The sequence below is a fragment of the Propithecus coquereli genome, unplaced genomic scaffold (assembly GCF_000956105.1).
Source record: "Propithecus coquereli isolate 6110/MARCELLA unplaced genomic scaffold, Pcoq_1.0 Scaffold13, whole genome shotgun sequence".
Classification (NCBI taxonomy): domain Eukaryota; kingdom Metazoa; phylum Chordata; class Mammalia; order Primates; family Indriidae; genus Propithecus; species Propithecus coquereli.
The window spans coordinates 7,093,576-7,108,746 of record NW_012137191.1 but is presented as its reverse complement, the minus strand read 5'-3'; the positions used below and the strand labels follow the sequence as shown (position 1 = coordinate 7,108,746).

The 15,171-nt window shown below is 34.0% G+C and overlaps 1 protein-coding gene across 2 annotated transcripts in view; it reads left to right on the top strand.

Annotated features, from left to right (window-relative positions):
- Positions 1 to 15,171, top strand: part of CNTN1 (contactin 1) — a 311,761-nt gene that overhangs the window by 235,171 nt on the left and 61,419 nt on the right. For both annotated transcript variants that reach the window (XM_012638402.1, XM_012638403.1), the window contains 6 exons: positions 1,872 to 1,942; positions 4,299 to 4,533; positions 7,028 to 7,131; positions 10,851 to 11,037; positions 13,481 to 13,593; positions 14,270 to 14,426. In XM_012638402.1, the coding sequence (XP_012493856.1) occupies positions 1,872 to 1,942; positions 4,299 to 4,533; positions 7,028 to 7,131; positions 10,851 to 11,037; positions 13,481 to 13,593; positions 14,270 to 14,426 (867 nt within the window). The remainder of the gene's footprint in view (positions 1 to 1,871; positions 1,943 to 4,298; positions 4,534 to 7,027; positions 7,132 to 10,850; positions 11,038 to 13,480; positions 13,594 to 14,269; positions 14,427 to 15,171) is intronic.

Sequence of the window (15,171 nt, the reverse complement as noted above, 5' to 3'; positions counted from 1 at the left end):
GTTCTAAATAAAATGGTTAATATTGATTATAATAAAAAGCATTACAATGATATGCTTTGACAAATAATACTTGTCCTAAGAGGCAATATTTGAGTTAACAAATTACGGTATAATAAATTATTTTAGAGTTATTTTTGAAATCACTTGCCTGTGACTACTATACTTGTACTTAGAGTTAAGGACACAAAATTTGATATATTTTGATAATCAGACAACATGCTTTTTGTTTTTCTATAGCATATAGAGTTTAAACTTCAAGATATGAGTTATAGGCTTAAAAGAGTTTCCATAAGTTATTTTAATATTCCAGCCCTCAATATTATTCTCTCTAAAGTGCTATAAATAATTTATTTTTAACTTTCGTGCACCCAGTTTAATTTTCTAATACTCACATAGTGACAGTTAAATAGTAAAATCAGATCTCTCAAACTTCATATTAATTTCTTCATGGGAAAAGGAAATCATCATATAGTTTTATAGATATAAGAAAAAGCATATAGTTTTGTTTATTTCTGTATAATTAATGTACATTTCTCACCAAAGAATTTACATGGCTAGCACTTGGAGAAGTTTTGAAGTATGTATCTTTGAATAACAATGATTCACAATGATATGTTAGGATCTGTAACTCCGTAAATGTAGCACTCTGAGGAAGGTATGGTCATGCCCTATTAGGAAGGGATTTGGGGACTCAAGGGAGAACTGGCATTTGATCTCTTTGAAATGCTAACACATTTGGGAATGGTATCTCAGACTGAGCCAAAGTATTTGTGTGAGAAAGTGTATGTTCTCTGTAGAAACCCAGTGTTGATCCACTGGCTGGGCAGCTGGGTTGCTGGGTAGAGCCTTGAGTACAGGAACAAACAATGCTTTATTCATTTGCACAAGGCCAGTTAGGTGCTAAGTATACAAATCCAATAAGATACTGTGCCTACCCTGAAGGAGTTTCAAGGAGAGTGAATGACTTGGAGAGGCAATTGGACTTGGCAGTTAAGAGCAGTTTTGTGATTTTTGAAAGAGTGATTTCAGTAATAAGAAGAAGTGGAAATAGATTGTGGATTGTTAAAAAAGTGATTATGGAGTCAAATACAAAAAAAAAAATTGTTATATATCAGTTCTTCCATGTAGTCCAGTGACAGGAAAGGGTATGATGGCTTGGGGATTAAGAGGAAAACAGGAAGATTTTTAAGAACAGAGGGACTGCAGAGAGTAGAGTCTTTCCAGCAGAGAGTCCTGAGATTGAAGGATGATGTTAAGAGGACAGGGAGAGGAAGAGTTGGAGTCACTGGTGGGGCAAAGTTCCAGAAGAGATTCAGGCTTTGGAAGGAAGAGCACAAGAGACAATGTTAGTTTTCTAGTATTCCCAGATATATGAGGAAACATTATTCAATGCTATGCAAATACATGGTTTCTTAACATTTATTTGTAGAATGAAGCATAAACCAAACACAACAGTAAGTTGTTAGAAGTTCATAGGGTTCATTAAGTTTGAATGTCAAAAGTAAGAGTGGCAAAATATTTTCCCAACAGAGTCTATCTAATCTTTCAAAGCATTATTAAATGATAGGACACAGAATGGGAAAAAATAAAAAGATGGGGCCAGAAATTTGCTTCCCTATCCCTTGCTGCTGGAAATGGACACATTTCATATGGCACCAAATCAATTTTTATCTTGGCAATAAAACAGGTTATTACAGCTACTGTGAGCCATTGTTATTATAATTGAGTGGATCATGTGTGCAGCATGTTTTTCCTCGTAAAAGAACAAATTCATGGTTTCTGTAGTAAACAAGAACTCTAACAGCAGGGAAAAATTATATAGACTCTATTTTTGTTGTCGTTTTGTATATTTGATTTTTTGTTTGTTTCAGCACCAAATGTGGCTCCTTCGGATGTAGGAGGTGGGGGTGGAAGCAACAGAGAGCTGACTATAACATGGGCAGTAAGTATTAAGTTGCACATACTATAGGGTTCTTTATCTATCCCTTATCTCAAACCCATTTTGTTTCCTGAAATAAACTGAGATAAAAGAGAATGCCCAATGCACAAGCAAGAATAAATTACTAATTGTTTTCTTAAATTCATGTCATATTTTATCTGGCTTACTGTGGCTTAGTGTGCAGTTCCTATGCAAAAATGAATTCTGGATGCTAAGAGATCTGTTAGCCAATTAAACATTCAACTATCTGATTCCAGAGATATTTTGAACTTACTGTATTCTGGTAACCCAGCTATAATTTATAACATTTTCTCTGGACATTCTAAACTCCAAAGATTCAATTTACAAACTTTATATCAAAACTCATTTTTAAATTGGAGGCTGCTTCCTCATTCAACCCTTACTTTGATTATTAGTGTAATATATAATGATAGATCAGTGTTAGAAGTTACCCACGGGACTTGTTACTGAGGTATCCAAAGTATTTTATTAAATTTTCATGTCCCAAAGGGGAGTTCCATATCAGAGACTATGATCTCTGAAAAATAATACATCTTACCTGGAGTTTTGAAATAGTAGAGATATTGGGAAGGGCTGGGGAAGGTCGTGATAGGACAAACTTGTCTGAATTAGACATCTGGCATTTATCCAGGTAACGCGTTTTACACAGATTCATTTATTCATTAAATATTCTTAGTGTTTAATCACTGCAGATAGTCAAAGAGCATAATTTAGACTCCAGAGAATTTTAAGGACTACAGAAAAATAGCAGGTTTTATTCTTTGCATGGATCAAAGTGACTTATATAAGTGAATATGTAGCAACACTTGACTTTACTGTCCGCTTTGTAGTCATATTTTATATTTGACATTCAAATCACATTTTTCAAAAAGATTTAGAAAAAAATTGCCTTTTGCTAATTTGAATCTCAAATTATTTATTTCTAAATTTTAATGTCAATGAAATATTCAAAAATGCAAATATTATAAAAATTAGAACATTTTGCTCTTTCTCAGATGTCTTGATTTTTGTAAACTCTATGAATATCTGCTTCAGAATAAGATGAGCCTTATCAAAAAATTAAGAATTAGAAATCTTCCTCCAAAATTTCAAAATCAAGTTCTGGGAAGAGAACATGAAAATCATTCTTGAAAGCTCCATAGCTGATTCTGTTATGCTCTAAATTCCAAAAACTGAGTAGAGAACTATCAATAAGAAACATGTTTAAACTACTGTAGAAATGCAACCAAGCTATGCAACCAAGCACGTCTTCTACCGTGTGACCTTTATATATTTCTATATCTTCCTATTTAACATAAGTATATCCAAGCAACGGTGCTATATTTAGTTCAAAGTTTTTGCCTCAAGATAACTTAACTTTGATTTTCTGGAGAAAAAAGTAAATACACAATATGCACATGTTTACCTTAATGGCTTAAAAGGACAAAATGACTCACGAGAACTTGCTTTAGGTCTGTATTTATAAATAATGCATTGTGAGGGCGAACAGAGACTTCTTTATTAGGCAATTGACATGTGTAGTAATAAGAAACCATGAGAAAATGATGCAAAAAGCCCTTACTTCAGTATTGGAGTTAGTCAGGGGCCCAAAGCCAAGCTCCTGCAAATAAGTGCAATGTCGCCCCTTCCTCCAGGTCACTTTCTCTTTTGTACCTGTGACCAGTTTCTTTTTGATTACAATACAGATATTCTAAAGTCTCATAAAACTCTCTTACTGTTGTTTTTCAATTCTATGGAAATTTATTTACTCATCCATGAAATACATATTACTTGAGGCCCTGTTCTAGATGCTAGGGATAAAGAGAAAAACAAACATGACAAAAACTCTGCCTTCATAAAACTTATATTCCAGGATTTGGGAGAAACAATAAAGTACATAAATAAGTAAAATACAGTGTGAGATCATGATAGTGTTAAAGTGAAAAAATGTAGCAGGAAGGTGGGATATACAGTATTGGGGAAGGAATCTTGAAATGGCAGATTCTGTTGCCAGAGAAAACATCATCAAGTAGATGGTTTTTCCCTCAAGAAAGTGAGAGAGGGTGTCATATGACATCTAGGAGAGCATCCTAGGCAGAAGGAACTGAAAGTAAAAAGGCCCAGAGTGGGAGTCCCCTGGGTGTTCAAAAAATAGCAAGGCTATCACTTGGTAAGTATGGTCATCGCATGTTTAAGCATGTTTTTGCTCTGGCATTTGCATCACTCACTAATTTATGAACCAAGTGTATTTTTACAAAGAGCATGTTTCCATGTACATTATTATTTGCATAGAATCGCCCCTCCCCCCGCCCCGTTAACTGTATCACTAAAACCTATTTAATATTTAATTTCCATTTAGCCTTTGTCAAGAGAATACCACTATGGCAACAATTTTGGTTACATAGTGGCATTTAAGCCATTTGATGGAGAAGAATGGAAAAAAGTTACAGTTACTAATCCAGACACTGGCAGATACGTCCATAAAGACGAAACCATGAGCCCTTCCACTGCTTTTCAAGTAAAAGTTAAGGCCTTCAACAACAAAGGAGATGGACCTTACAGCCTCATAGCAGTCATTAATTCAGCACAAGACGGTAGGTAAAACAAAGACCTTACTAATGTGATGAAAGAGGAAAAACTTAATTCTCTAGTAGGCATTTAGTTTGCTTTCTTTCAATCCTGATTTATTAAGACTTTTTTTTTTCAATGGTGCTATGCATTTAGCAAATGAGTATTATTTTGAGCCCAATTAAATGTCAATCACTCCACCTAAATGACAAGAATGCTGCTAAAATCCTTTAGATCATGTCCATGGTGTTTAGGAAATCTCCACTAAAATACTTGGTTTAGTTGCCTGTTCTTGGGCTCTTTGTAACTTTGTAGTCAGAAATTCTTCGTACTTGATTGGAATGTCTATGTATTCATAAAGTTTACAATTTAAAAATTCCACAGCATATACATTATTTATAAAACCGCTTAAAATTCTAAACCAAAATTTGTGTAATCGTAGCATCTATGTAACTTTTTTATTATTACAATGGAGTGCTTAAATTTTATTCAAGGGAATTGAGATATAATTATATAAAAAAGGCAGTCAGAAAGACAGTTGAAATTTTTTCTTGAAAAGAGAAAAATTTGTCCTGAAGGTCAGTTAGGGAAAAAACAAAACTGATACTGGCTCTTTTTGTTTTTCTAGAAACTTTAACTGAATTGAGTGTGCTTGTAGAGGACTTTATATATTCATGCGAAATGACATACAGTTTTAGGTTAAACATAATTAAATTGTGTTCTGTTTAAGTTGCTATGTTTTTATTTATATTCTTGTTTTTGTTTTTAAAGTCCTTCTTCTTATGTTTCTTTATTCCTGTGTGCTATGTAAATAATTAATGGCTAGTAAAGCAAATAGAGATTTCATTGCCTTCTGATCTAACATTTACCCTGAGCCACGTTTCTCTTTGTACTTGTGTTGGAAGCACGAATGGAAGAGTTCGAAAACTAAAACTATATGAGGTACTAAGGAAAAACACTATTGGTTTACCCAGTTTGCATTATTTTTATTCCAAATTAAACATTCAGTCATACTTTAGAACTCAACAGAGATTCTCAGAGATGCTCTTCAGTCATAGAATTATTAGCTTTCATATTTGTTAAAAATGTAATATTCAAATCATCCCATGATCTTTACTTTCAATACATGCCATTTTACTAGATATATATATATTAATATCTCATAACATGTTGTATACCTTAAATATATACAATAAAATTTATTAAAAAAATGCAAACATGAAAGGCAGTCATACATATATATTCTTTCAAAAGATAGTTAGCCCAACCAAATACATTGAAAGAATAAAAAATAGGAATAATTTGTTTATTATCAAACAATAGAAAAGTCCTGTGACAAATCTTACATTCTATATGCTTGTGTTCATTCAGCAGAAGTATAACTTGACTCAATTTTAATAATCTGAACCTGAGTCCATCTCACAGAGAAAATGAAAGTTAAAAGCATTTTATAAGTTATCTTCTCACCCAATATCAATTTTTTACTGCTTTATTTGATGCTAAAGTATCTTTCAGGCAAATAGCTTGTCATCTATTTGTATTTAATTATATTGCTTTCCTATGTATTTCATGAGTCTCATAAAATGTGCATATGCTGAAACGTGTATAAGTGTTAATCTTTTCTTCTACTGCTAAGAAATCAATCATAGTGCTACATGTTTACCTTGATTTGCAAAGGCAACAGTATTCATGTGTAGAACACTTTTTAACATTAAATAGGATTATGGCATTTTAATGAAACACAATAAAAATTGATCACCTCTGCTTAAAGGCTTCCTTGGTTTCTTTGTATAAATTTTATAAGGCATGTAAATTACTTTTTTTCCCTGAACAGAGGCCTTTTTGATACATATTTGACTTGATGCCCAGTTGGAAGATTAGACATGTAAAAGCTTTCCCAAGCCCAAGAAACAGTGGACATCACAACTCATTTCAAAGGATCTGAAAAAAAAATTTTTTTTAAAAAGTCTTAGCTTGAACATAAAAGAGGGAAGTTTTATTAATATTATTGCTGTTTATAATTATTTCATATAAATAGCAAATAAAAAATTAGTTGTAATGAGTATTTTTTCTATAATAAATACAAAATTTCATATTTTTGATAATGTAGAGTTGATAAACTAAATATTATTAATTATAATTTGCAACAACAGGCTTTCTTAAGCAGTATCAGTTGGGAAAAGTAAAAAATAAATTAGTATGGTTCTTGCTCATGAATGTAATAGAAATCCATGAAGCTTTCCAAAAGTGTGTGTGGATGTGTTTGTGTGTGTATCTATATTAACATTCGTGTCTATGAATATGTTTGCGTACATGTATCCGTAATGACTATGAAATAAAGTAACAGTAAAAATTGAGAAAGAGGTAATAAAATAATTGGACTTCTTTCATTTTGGAAATATTAACCTATTTTGGAAATATTAAAATATAGTTCTACGTCATTCATACAACAGACGGTGCTATTCAAATTTCTTTATGTAAACATCTTACTAAAAATGTAATGTTTTCATCAAATTTCAGCTCCCAGTGAAGCCCCAACAGAAGTAGGTGTAAAAGTCTTATCGTCTTCTGAGATATCTGTTCATTGGAAACATGTTTTAGAAAAAATAGTGGAAACTTATCAGGTGAGTTGAATTTTTATAAAGTAAATACATTTATTCATAAATATATGAGCATATGTTTTCAGATATGTTACATCTTTCAATGTTTTGTGTCTCACTAATTTATGTGGCAACTAACACTATATTGTTTGTGTTTAGTGTCTTGGTCATTTATAAGTTAATCATTAAAACAGAAGTTCCTAACTGCCTTATCTAGGAAAGATGTAAAGAAACCCATATGCTGGCAAACAATTGGCCAAAATAAAAACTATGGTAATTACACTCATGGTTAGCAAAGATCTCTTTAGACAAACATCTTCATAAAAAGCTGGTGAATCTCAAGTTTTTTGGAAAGCATTTTGGTAATTTATAGTAGCATCCTTAAAATGGTCATCCTATTTGACTCAGGAGTTCCATTTCTCAAAATCCCTCCAAAAGAAACTAAACGAATATACCAAATATGTGTCTTATGTTATCTATGAAGGCAGAAAATTGGCAACAGTTAAAATGTCCCAAAGGAAACGTCCCTTGAACTGAATCTTAAAGGGCCAGTAAGAATTAGCCAAATAACAAGAGAACTTGTCTTAGTCAAAGAGAGTAAGAACTGGAAGGCTGAAACTAGAAAGATAGCTGTGGTCTTTAATACAATGCTAACACAATTTAGACTGGATTATAATAGGAAATATGAAGTCATCTCATATTTTTAAGCCCAAGGAGTGAAAAGTCAAAGGAATTGACAACATCTTACCTTTACACCTTTACGGATGAACAAATGGATACCAAAGAGATTTGATAATTTGTCTCAGTTGTCACTGACAAAACATGCCAGACCCATGTCTGAAACTCAGGTTTTCTGATTCAAATTTGAGAGCTTTGTGCCCTTCTGTTTTCCTCCATGAGTGCACAGTGGGTGCCCTTCTGGCACTGCCCCTTCCAGCCAGCTTGGCCTCTCAGTTCTTGCACTTTCCCTTCTCCATCTGTCCATGGAATGTTTGTTCCATGAGGACAGGATTTTGTCTGTTTTGTTCTCAGTGCGGAGAACAGTGCTGGGCATGTGGTTGGCACTAAATAGATATTCATCGAGTACTGATAGGAACAATGAAGTACGATGAAATACAGTGTTAGAATTGGGCTTTCTCAAGGCCATGTTTCTGAGATGTAGCCACAAAAGCAACCCAACCAAGCCTCTGAACATAAACACCCAGACTAACAAGAAGCTTTTATTTTGGCACCATAGGTTATAATTTGAGTAGATTGCAAAATGTCTTCAAATCATCTTTGCAAGGGTTCAGCTGCATTTTTTACAGAGCAGTTAAAAGTGGACTGGCAATGAAAGGAGTAGATGGAAATACTCAATATTCATAACTTACTAGCCCTACAATTACATTTACAGCTACTAAAAAAGAACGTGGGAAAGAGAGAGAAATTCACTGGATGTTACAAACCCCTGTAATAAATAAGTCGAATGTGTCTTTCAGAGAAGACGTTAATGTTTGGAGCTTGGAACGTCAAATTTTGGACCATAGGATTTTTTTCTTCTTTATGTTATTTATTTATAACTAATAAAAAACTGAAAAAAGATAATTTAATATATAACCCAACTCATTGAGTCAAAGTGTTAAATATATGCCATAGTTTACTTTATTAAAGACATGCTAGAGAATTATATATTGTCTGCCTATGCCAAGAATTTTATATTGACTCTTTTATGACTTTCAACAGAGTACAAAGGAAACACGAGGTGGGAACCAATACAATGGTACCAATTATTCGGACATTAATCCAAATATAAGCTTGTTTGGGAAGTAAACCTTGATTAAGGATTCTCAAATAGTCAGTAAAAGTAATGTTTACCAAATAAGATTTTCTCAAATGATAATTTCAAGGGAAAAATGTATGCCATGGAGGAGTTGATTTCACAGATTTCTGACTTTCTGCAAACCCACATTAAGTATAAAGTTATGAGCAGACATGGGTTTATATTTCAGCTCTGTCACTTAGGAATTTTGTGGGAAATTTATTTGAACTTTCTTGGTTTCCTCACCTATAATGCTGAGAGAATAACCACTGCCTCACAGAACTGTTGTGTGGAAGAAATTAAAGAACCTGCGTTTAATGCTTTTCCCTGTTTACATCATTGGGCATTTGAAGGTGATGATCGTGATGGCAATGATGAAGATGATTATGATGATATTAATGAAAAGAATGACAACATTTGTTGAGACCTTACTATGCTAAACATTTAATGAAGCTCATTGTATGAAATCCACACAATCGTAGGATATAGACACTATTATTATCCTCATTTTAAAGATGAAGGACTTGAAGCTTAGAAATGTTTGTCCCAGTAATAATTGTCATAACCAGATTTTAATCTAGGTCTTGCCTCTCCAGAGAATGGTTGATTAAAATTGCTGGAATTAAATCATAGAATTATTCTTTCCATTCATTTTTTCTTAAAATCCTTTTACGCCTTTCACATACAGCCTTGAATATCAAAGAGACAAGCGTGAAAGCTTAGAAGAGAAAATCCATACCATTTATTCTCCTGTAAGAAAATATTCTTGCAAATATATGGGGAGAAATCTTGACTAACTGTAATGTAGTTATTGTTTCTATTTTGAAATATGATGGGAGAAGCCAGTGCTCTAACAAGATAGATGATCATGAAAACCAATAGCCACTGCACTTCCCATGAAAATGTATGATGGATCCAAGTTATAAAGATATATAGAAAAAAAAACACACAGCACATTAAAAATATAAAATAAAACATAAAGCTGGAAAGCCCTGAGTCCTGCGTGATTGACCCCATCTCAGGTTAATTTCCTGACATGTCAGAAGAGAACTGCAGGCAATTGAGTCTGAAAATAATCTTTTCTTCCCTTGTGGTTTTAAAGTGTATCTCAGTAGAATGTCACTCATTTTTTCTTCTTGTTTGAGGAAAAGAGCTCCCCACTTCCAATCTTAATACCGAGTGCATTTTTCTATAGTATAGGTAAGCTAGAAGAATGCAGAAAGTCCTTCTTATCAAAGGCACTTTAGAACTTTGGTCTCCTGCCCAGGAATCCACAAAAGACTTTACCCAGCAGGTAAAATATTCACTTAATTAATTTCATGAAAATAAGTAAAATAGGCTATCAGGAATAATGAATGCAAAAACTCTTAGCAGCCGAATTGGAGATTAAGGCAGATGATTGATTTCATAATCATCATAAAAGATTAACAATCCTGAATAGTCTACTCAAATGTTTTTAAAAGTCAAATTATTATGGTGAGCATTTATGGATATTTAGAAAGTGCTTCATTTTCTTTTTTTGGAGAAGGCATTTGTCTTAGTCTGTATCTCCCCAAAGCAGAGCCTAACACAAAGGTATGGGAGAAGATAGTGCTTTATTGTTGTTTGTTTATTTGTTTCTTTTAAATATGATCCTAGGGAGCAGATATAAGGAAAAGGCAGAGTGAACAGGAAAGGGGGAAGCACAGACACAAAGATAATTTAACTTCTTGACAACCCAACCACTGTGGGCAATTGGTTTTCCATCTCTCAGACCTTTATAAATGTGGTTCAAAACTACCCTGCCTGGGATGAAAGGGGAAGTGTTCATCTACTCCTGAATGTTCAGAAACTTGCCCATTCTACATATTAACCTCACTTTTACCAAGTGAATTTGAGCTATCCAGTTCCATTTTATAATAGTTTCATAGGTGTCTATGTAAATGAAAAAAAAAATGTTTTTTAGATTCGGTACTGGGCCGCCCATGACAGAGAAGAAGCTGCACACAGAGTTCAAGTTAGCAGCCAAGAGTACTCAGCCAGGCTGGAGAACCTTCTGCCTGACACCCAGTACTTTGTGGAAGTCGGGGCCTGCAATAGCGCAGGGTGTGGACCTCCAAGTGATGTGATTGAAACCTTCACCAAGAAAGCACGTGAGTCTCATATTTTGATTTTAGGCTTGTCAAAAACTACCACTTGATTCAATTATGATGCAGGTATATATGAGGAAAATTTTCTACCTCGCTGTCTGAGAACATTTATTTGGTTTTCAATGACATTCTTTATAACCACAAAAGATTTCTTTTAAAATGTTAGTTATTGTAGATAGTGAAAAAATGTGAAGAACGCCTTCATACATTTAACGTTCCATTGTAGAACATTTTCGTTCTACATTTTGTAAAAACACCCCCCCCAATTTTGCACCGTTAACTTGTCTTCGTTCTGTATTTATTAATTTAAGCATTGTTTTCATAGGAATGTATCAACAGCATGAGAAAATTAAAATTCTGCTCGTTTTTGTATGCTTTGATTTATAAACCTTCATCATTGCACATTGCAAATGCAAATTAAATGTTGTAACATTATGTTTACTCTTATTACTGTATGTTCTCATTGTCCATATAACAAGACTACTTACCTTACTCAGATTTCCTAGTCATTCTAATCTCTCTGATTTCACTTTGATGTCTCCGTTCTTGAACCTAAGTTGAATATATAAAAAAGGAGAATTTGTATGCAAGACTCAGGAATTTTGTAAGAATCTGAAGACATGACTACCATTAAGGTTTGCAAATTTATGAACTTCACTTGAAGGCAAAGAGATGAGATGACAGAACATAGTGACAAGACTTGTGTCAGACATAGATTTGAGATCTGTCCCTGCCAATTACTACATGCATGGCAATAGACAAATTACCTTACCTATTTAAACCTCAGTTTTGTAACATATAAAAGGAGTATTCATTCCTTTGTTGTTTGTTCCACTCATTAATTTATTTATTCATTCATCAGAAGCATGCTATATGTCGGGCACTATCATAGGAGGTGAGGATACAGACGAACCAAACCAGACCCAAATCCTCTTCTCACAGGGTTTACAGCCTAGTGGAAGGAGACAGAAACTTAAACAAACAAAAATTCTGAAAAACATATAAGTGTGGTCATGTCAGTTGTCAGGGAAAGAAAATGAATAAACAGAAAATTGAAAGTGACTTGGGTGGAAGCCAAATTCTGAATGGATGGTCAGGAAAGACCTCTTTGGGAAGATGCCACTTAAGCTAGGATGAGTGATAAGAAGGGCCCACAATGTGATGAGCTGAGAAAAATTATTCAGGCATAGAGGATAACTAGTGTGAAACCTGAAGGTGGGAAGAGTTTGAAGTGCTTTAGGTGTAGAAGGCCAGTGGGGCCAGGCATAGAGGAGGGAGAAGTGCTCTGGAGCCAAAATATGGAGGGCCTTGTAAGTCCTTGTAAGTGGGGAGTTTGGGTTCTTTCTAAGTGTGATAAGAAGCCATTGGAAGATTTTAAGGCAGACAATAAGATCTAATTTATGTTTGTTTAAAAAAAAATCATTCTGGCTTCTGGGCAGAAAATGGATAGTGGTGGGTTAAGAGTGAAAGCAGAGAAGTCAATTAGGAGGCTAGCCCAGTATTCAAGGAGAGAATTGATGGCTTGCACTAAGTGATAACAGAGACAGAGAGGAATGGAACGTTTTCTGCAGGGATTGTTGACAGTGTGCTGCTAATTTGGATGTTGGTGATGAGTGGAATCGAAGACTGAATATGGACTTTTGCTTGAGAAACTGGGGTTTGGTTGTGCTATTGCCTGAAGATGAGAAAGACTCATGAGAGGCAGCCTTGGGGGTACATGGCCAATTATCCATCTTGATTATATTACATTTCAGAAATCTTCTAGACATTCAAGAGGAAATAGGCAGCTGGACACATGTCTAGAAGTCAAAGGAGGAATTAAGGTTAGAGATAGAATTATGACTGTTTAAAACCATGGGCCAGATATAAGGACTTAGGGAATACTCACAGAGAGAGGAGAGCAGAATGCACAGGATCAAGTCTTAAGTCACTGCAACAGTTAGAAGTTGAGCCAAGATGTGGAGCTAGCTAAGGATGATTAATGAGAAGGAGCAGCCAGTGAGGCAGAAGGAAAACACAGTTGTTAAAATGCGAGTTTAAGAGATTCAAGAAGAAAGAAGGTGGTCAACTCTGTGGAATGCTCCAAAAATGTTAAATTTGAAAAGAATCAATTAGATTCTGACGTTAGATTTGGCCAAGTGGATGTGATTGGTGACCTTGAAAACAGCAGTTTCAAAAGACTGAAGAGAAAGAACCCCAAGTGGAGCATGATGAGAAGAGAATACTGGTTATGTTACCTACATCACAGGGCCGGTGAGTGTATCAAATGAACTCGTGGATGTAAAGTGCTTAGTGTGGTGTCCGGCATATAGTAAGCATTCATGAAAATTAGATGGTGTTGCTGTCAGTATCATTATCATCAGCATGATAATTCCTGATGCAATGAAGTTTGCAGAACTCAGACTGGATACGGTGATCATTGATTGCATATTACTATGTTTCACAGCTCCTAGCAAGCCTCCAAGGATCATCAGTTCAGTAAGGTCTGGTTCACACTACATAATCACCTGGGATCATGTCGTTGCACTATCAAATGAATCTACAGTGACAGGATATAAGGTATATAAAAGATTACTAGATTATTACCCACAAAAGCTTCATTCTTACAATGAGTGATTGATGTTTGCAATTTTTGCTGTTTCGGTGAAACCCATTCAGTTTTCTTATGCTAAGCTGTATAGCAGAGCCAGATGACAGAGTTCCGTGATAAATTTTGAATGAAAAAAACACCTTCAGTGAATTTTAAGAAAATGCCATGCCAAGTGAGAAAGATAAGTAGAATAATTGCTTTAAAGAATAGAATTGTTAGAATAATCCGTGCTTAAAGAGGAGAAACAGAATGAATTCATTTTGTTCGGCAATGATGACTGTAGTGTTGCCCAGCGTCCTGCAAACTCCTTGATATATTGACAATTTTTTAGATTACTTCACTAAAGTGAAAGAGCCCTCATTTTATACTTTTTTTTCTTAAAAAGGCACATTCTTTCCATCTCTTTATTTTGAGTCATCTCAAAAAATAAAATACAGATGTTTAAGTCACATTCTCTTGGATGATCCTAAAAAGTTGTAGAAATAAATTTTTGTGAATTAAAAATAACAATGAATTTTTATGCTAATTTTAAATGTATTAATTTTTATTAATAAAAGAGTAAGCATTTTTATTCTGATTTTAGTATTAGGGCATTGGCTCATTATTATGACCTTATTAAGTATTCATATTTTTGGACTTTATAAGGTACTCTATAGACCCGATGGCCAGTATGATGGCAAGCTGTATTCAACTCATAAACACTCCATACAAGTCCCAATCCCCAGGGATGGAGAGTATGTTGTAGAGGTTCGTGCACACAGTGAAGGAGGAGATGGAGTGGTGTCTCAAGTCAAAATTTCAGGTAAACTAGTCATTTCAAACAATGTCAATGAAGTACCGTATGTTTTTAGACGATATGGATCTCCAAGAGTAAAGATAGGACTGATATTCACACCAATGCCATTATTTTCCTAAGTAGATTTGAAATGTCAAGGATGCCCTGAAACTTTATATTCTTCCCTTGTGAGTCAGAAAATTAAGTTTATGACATGCCACATACTTGTTTATGATCTGGACATCAAAGCACAATGAAAAACTTCTAGTTCTAAGATGAATAAGTTCAGGGGCTCTATTGTACAGCACAGATGTGTTAATTAACTTGATATGGTCATCATTACACAGTGTATATACATATATCAAATCATCACATTGTATGCCTTAAATAAATTCAATCTTTATTGTCTATTAAATATTTTAAAATAAAAAGCACAACTAAAATACTGTAATGCAGTAAATGATATATAATAATAGATTATGATTTAAGAGTATCTAAACTTCTCTTATATCAAAAGGAAATTCACTGGACTACTTTTCATAATCTTCTAAACCCTTTTTACTTGCCCTGCACAAATTAATATAGTAATTAAATAGAAAGACAGTAGATTGTGTTTCCTTTATCTTGTCCCTCTCCCTATATATTCCTTTTCTGTAAACCCTATTTTTCACAGCCTTTGTTAACTGGAAATACATATTTGAGGAAATGATTTCTTCCCTTTTTTGGATTTGCAGCACTCTATTCTTTAATTTTTATACTTTTTTCTCACATA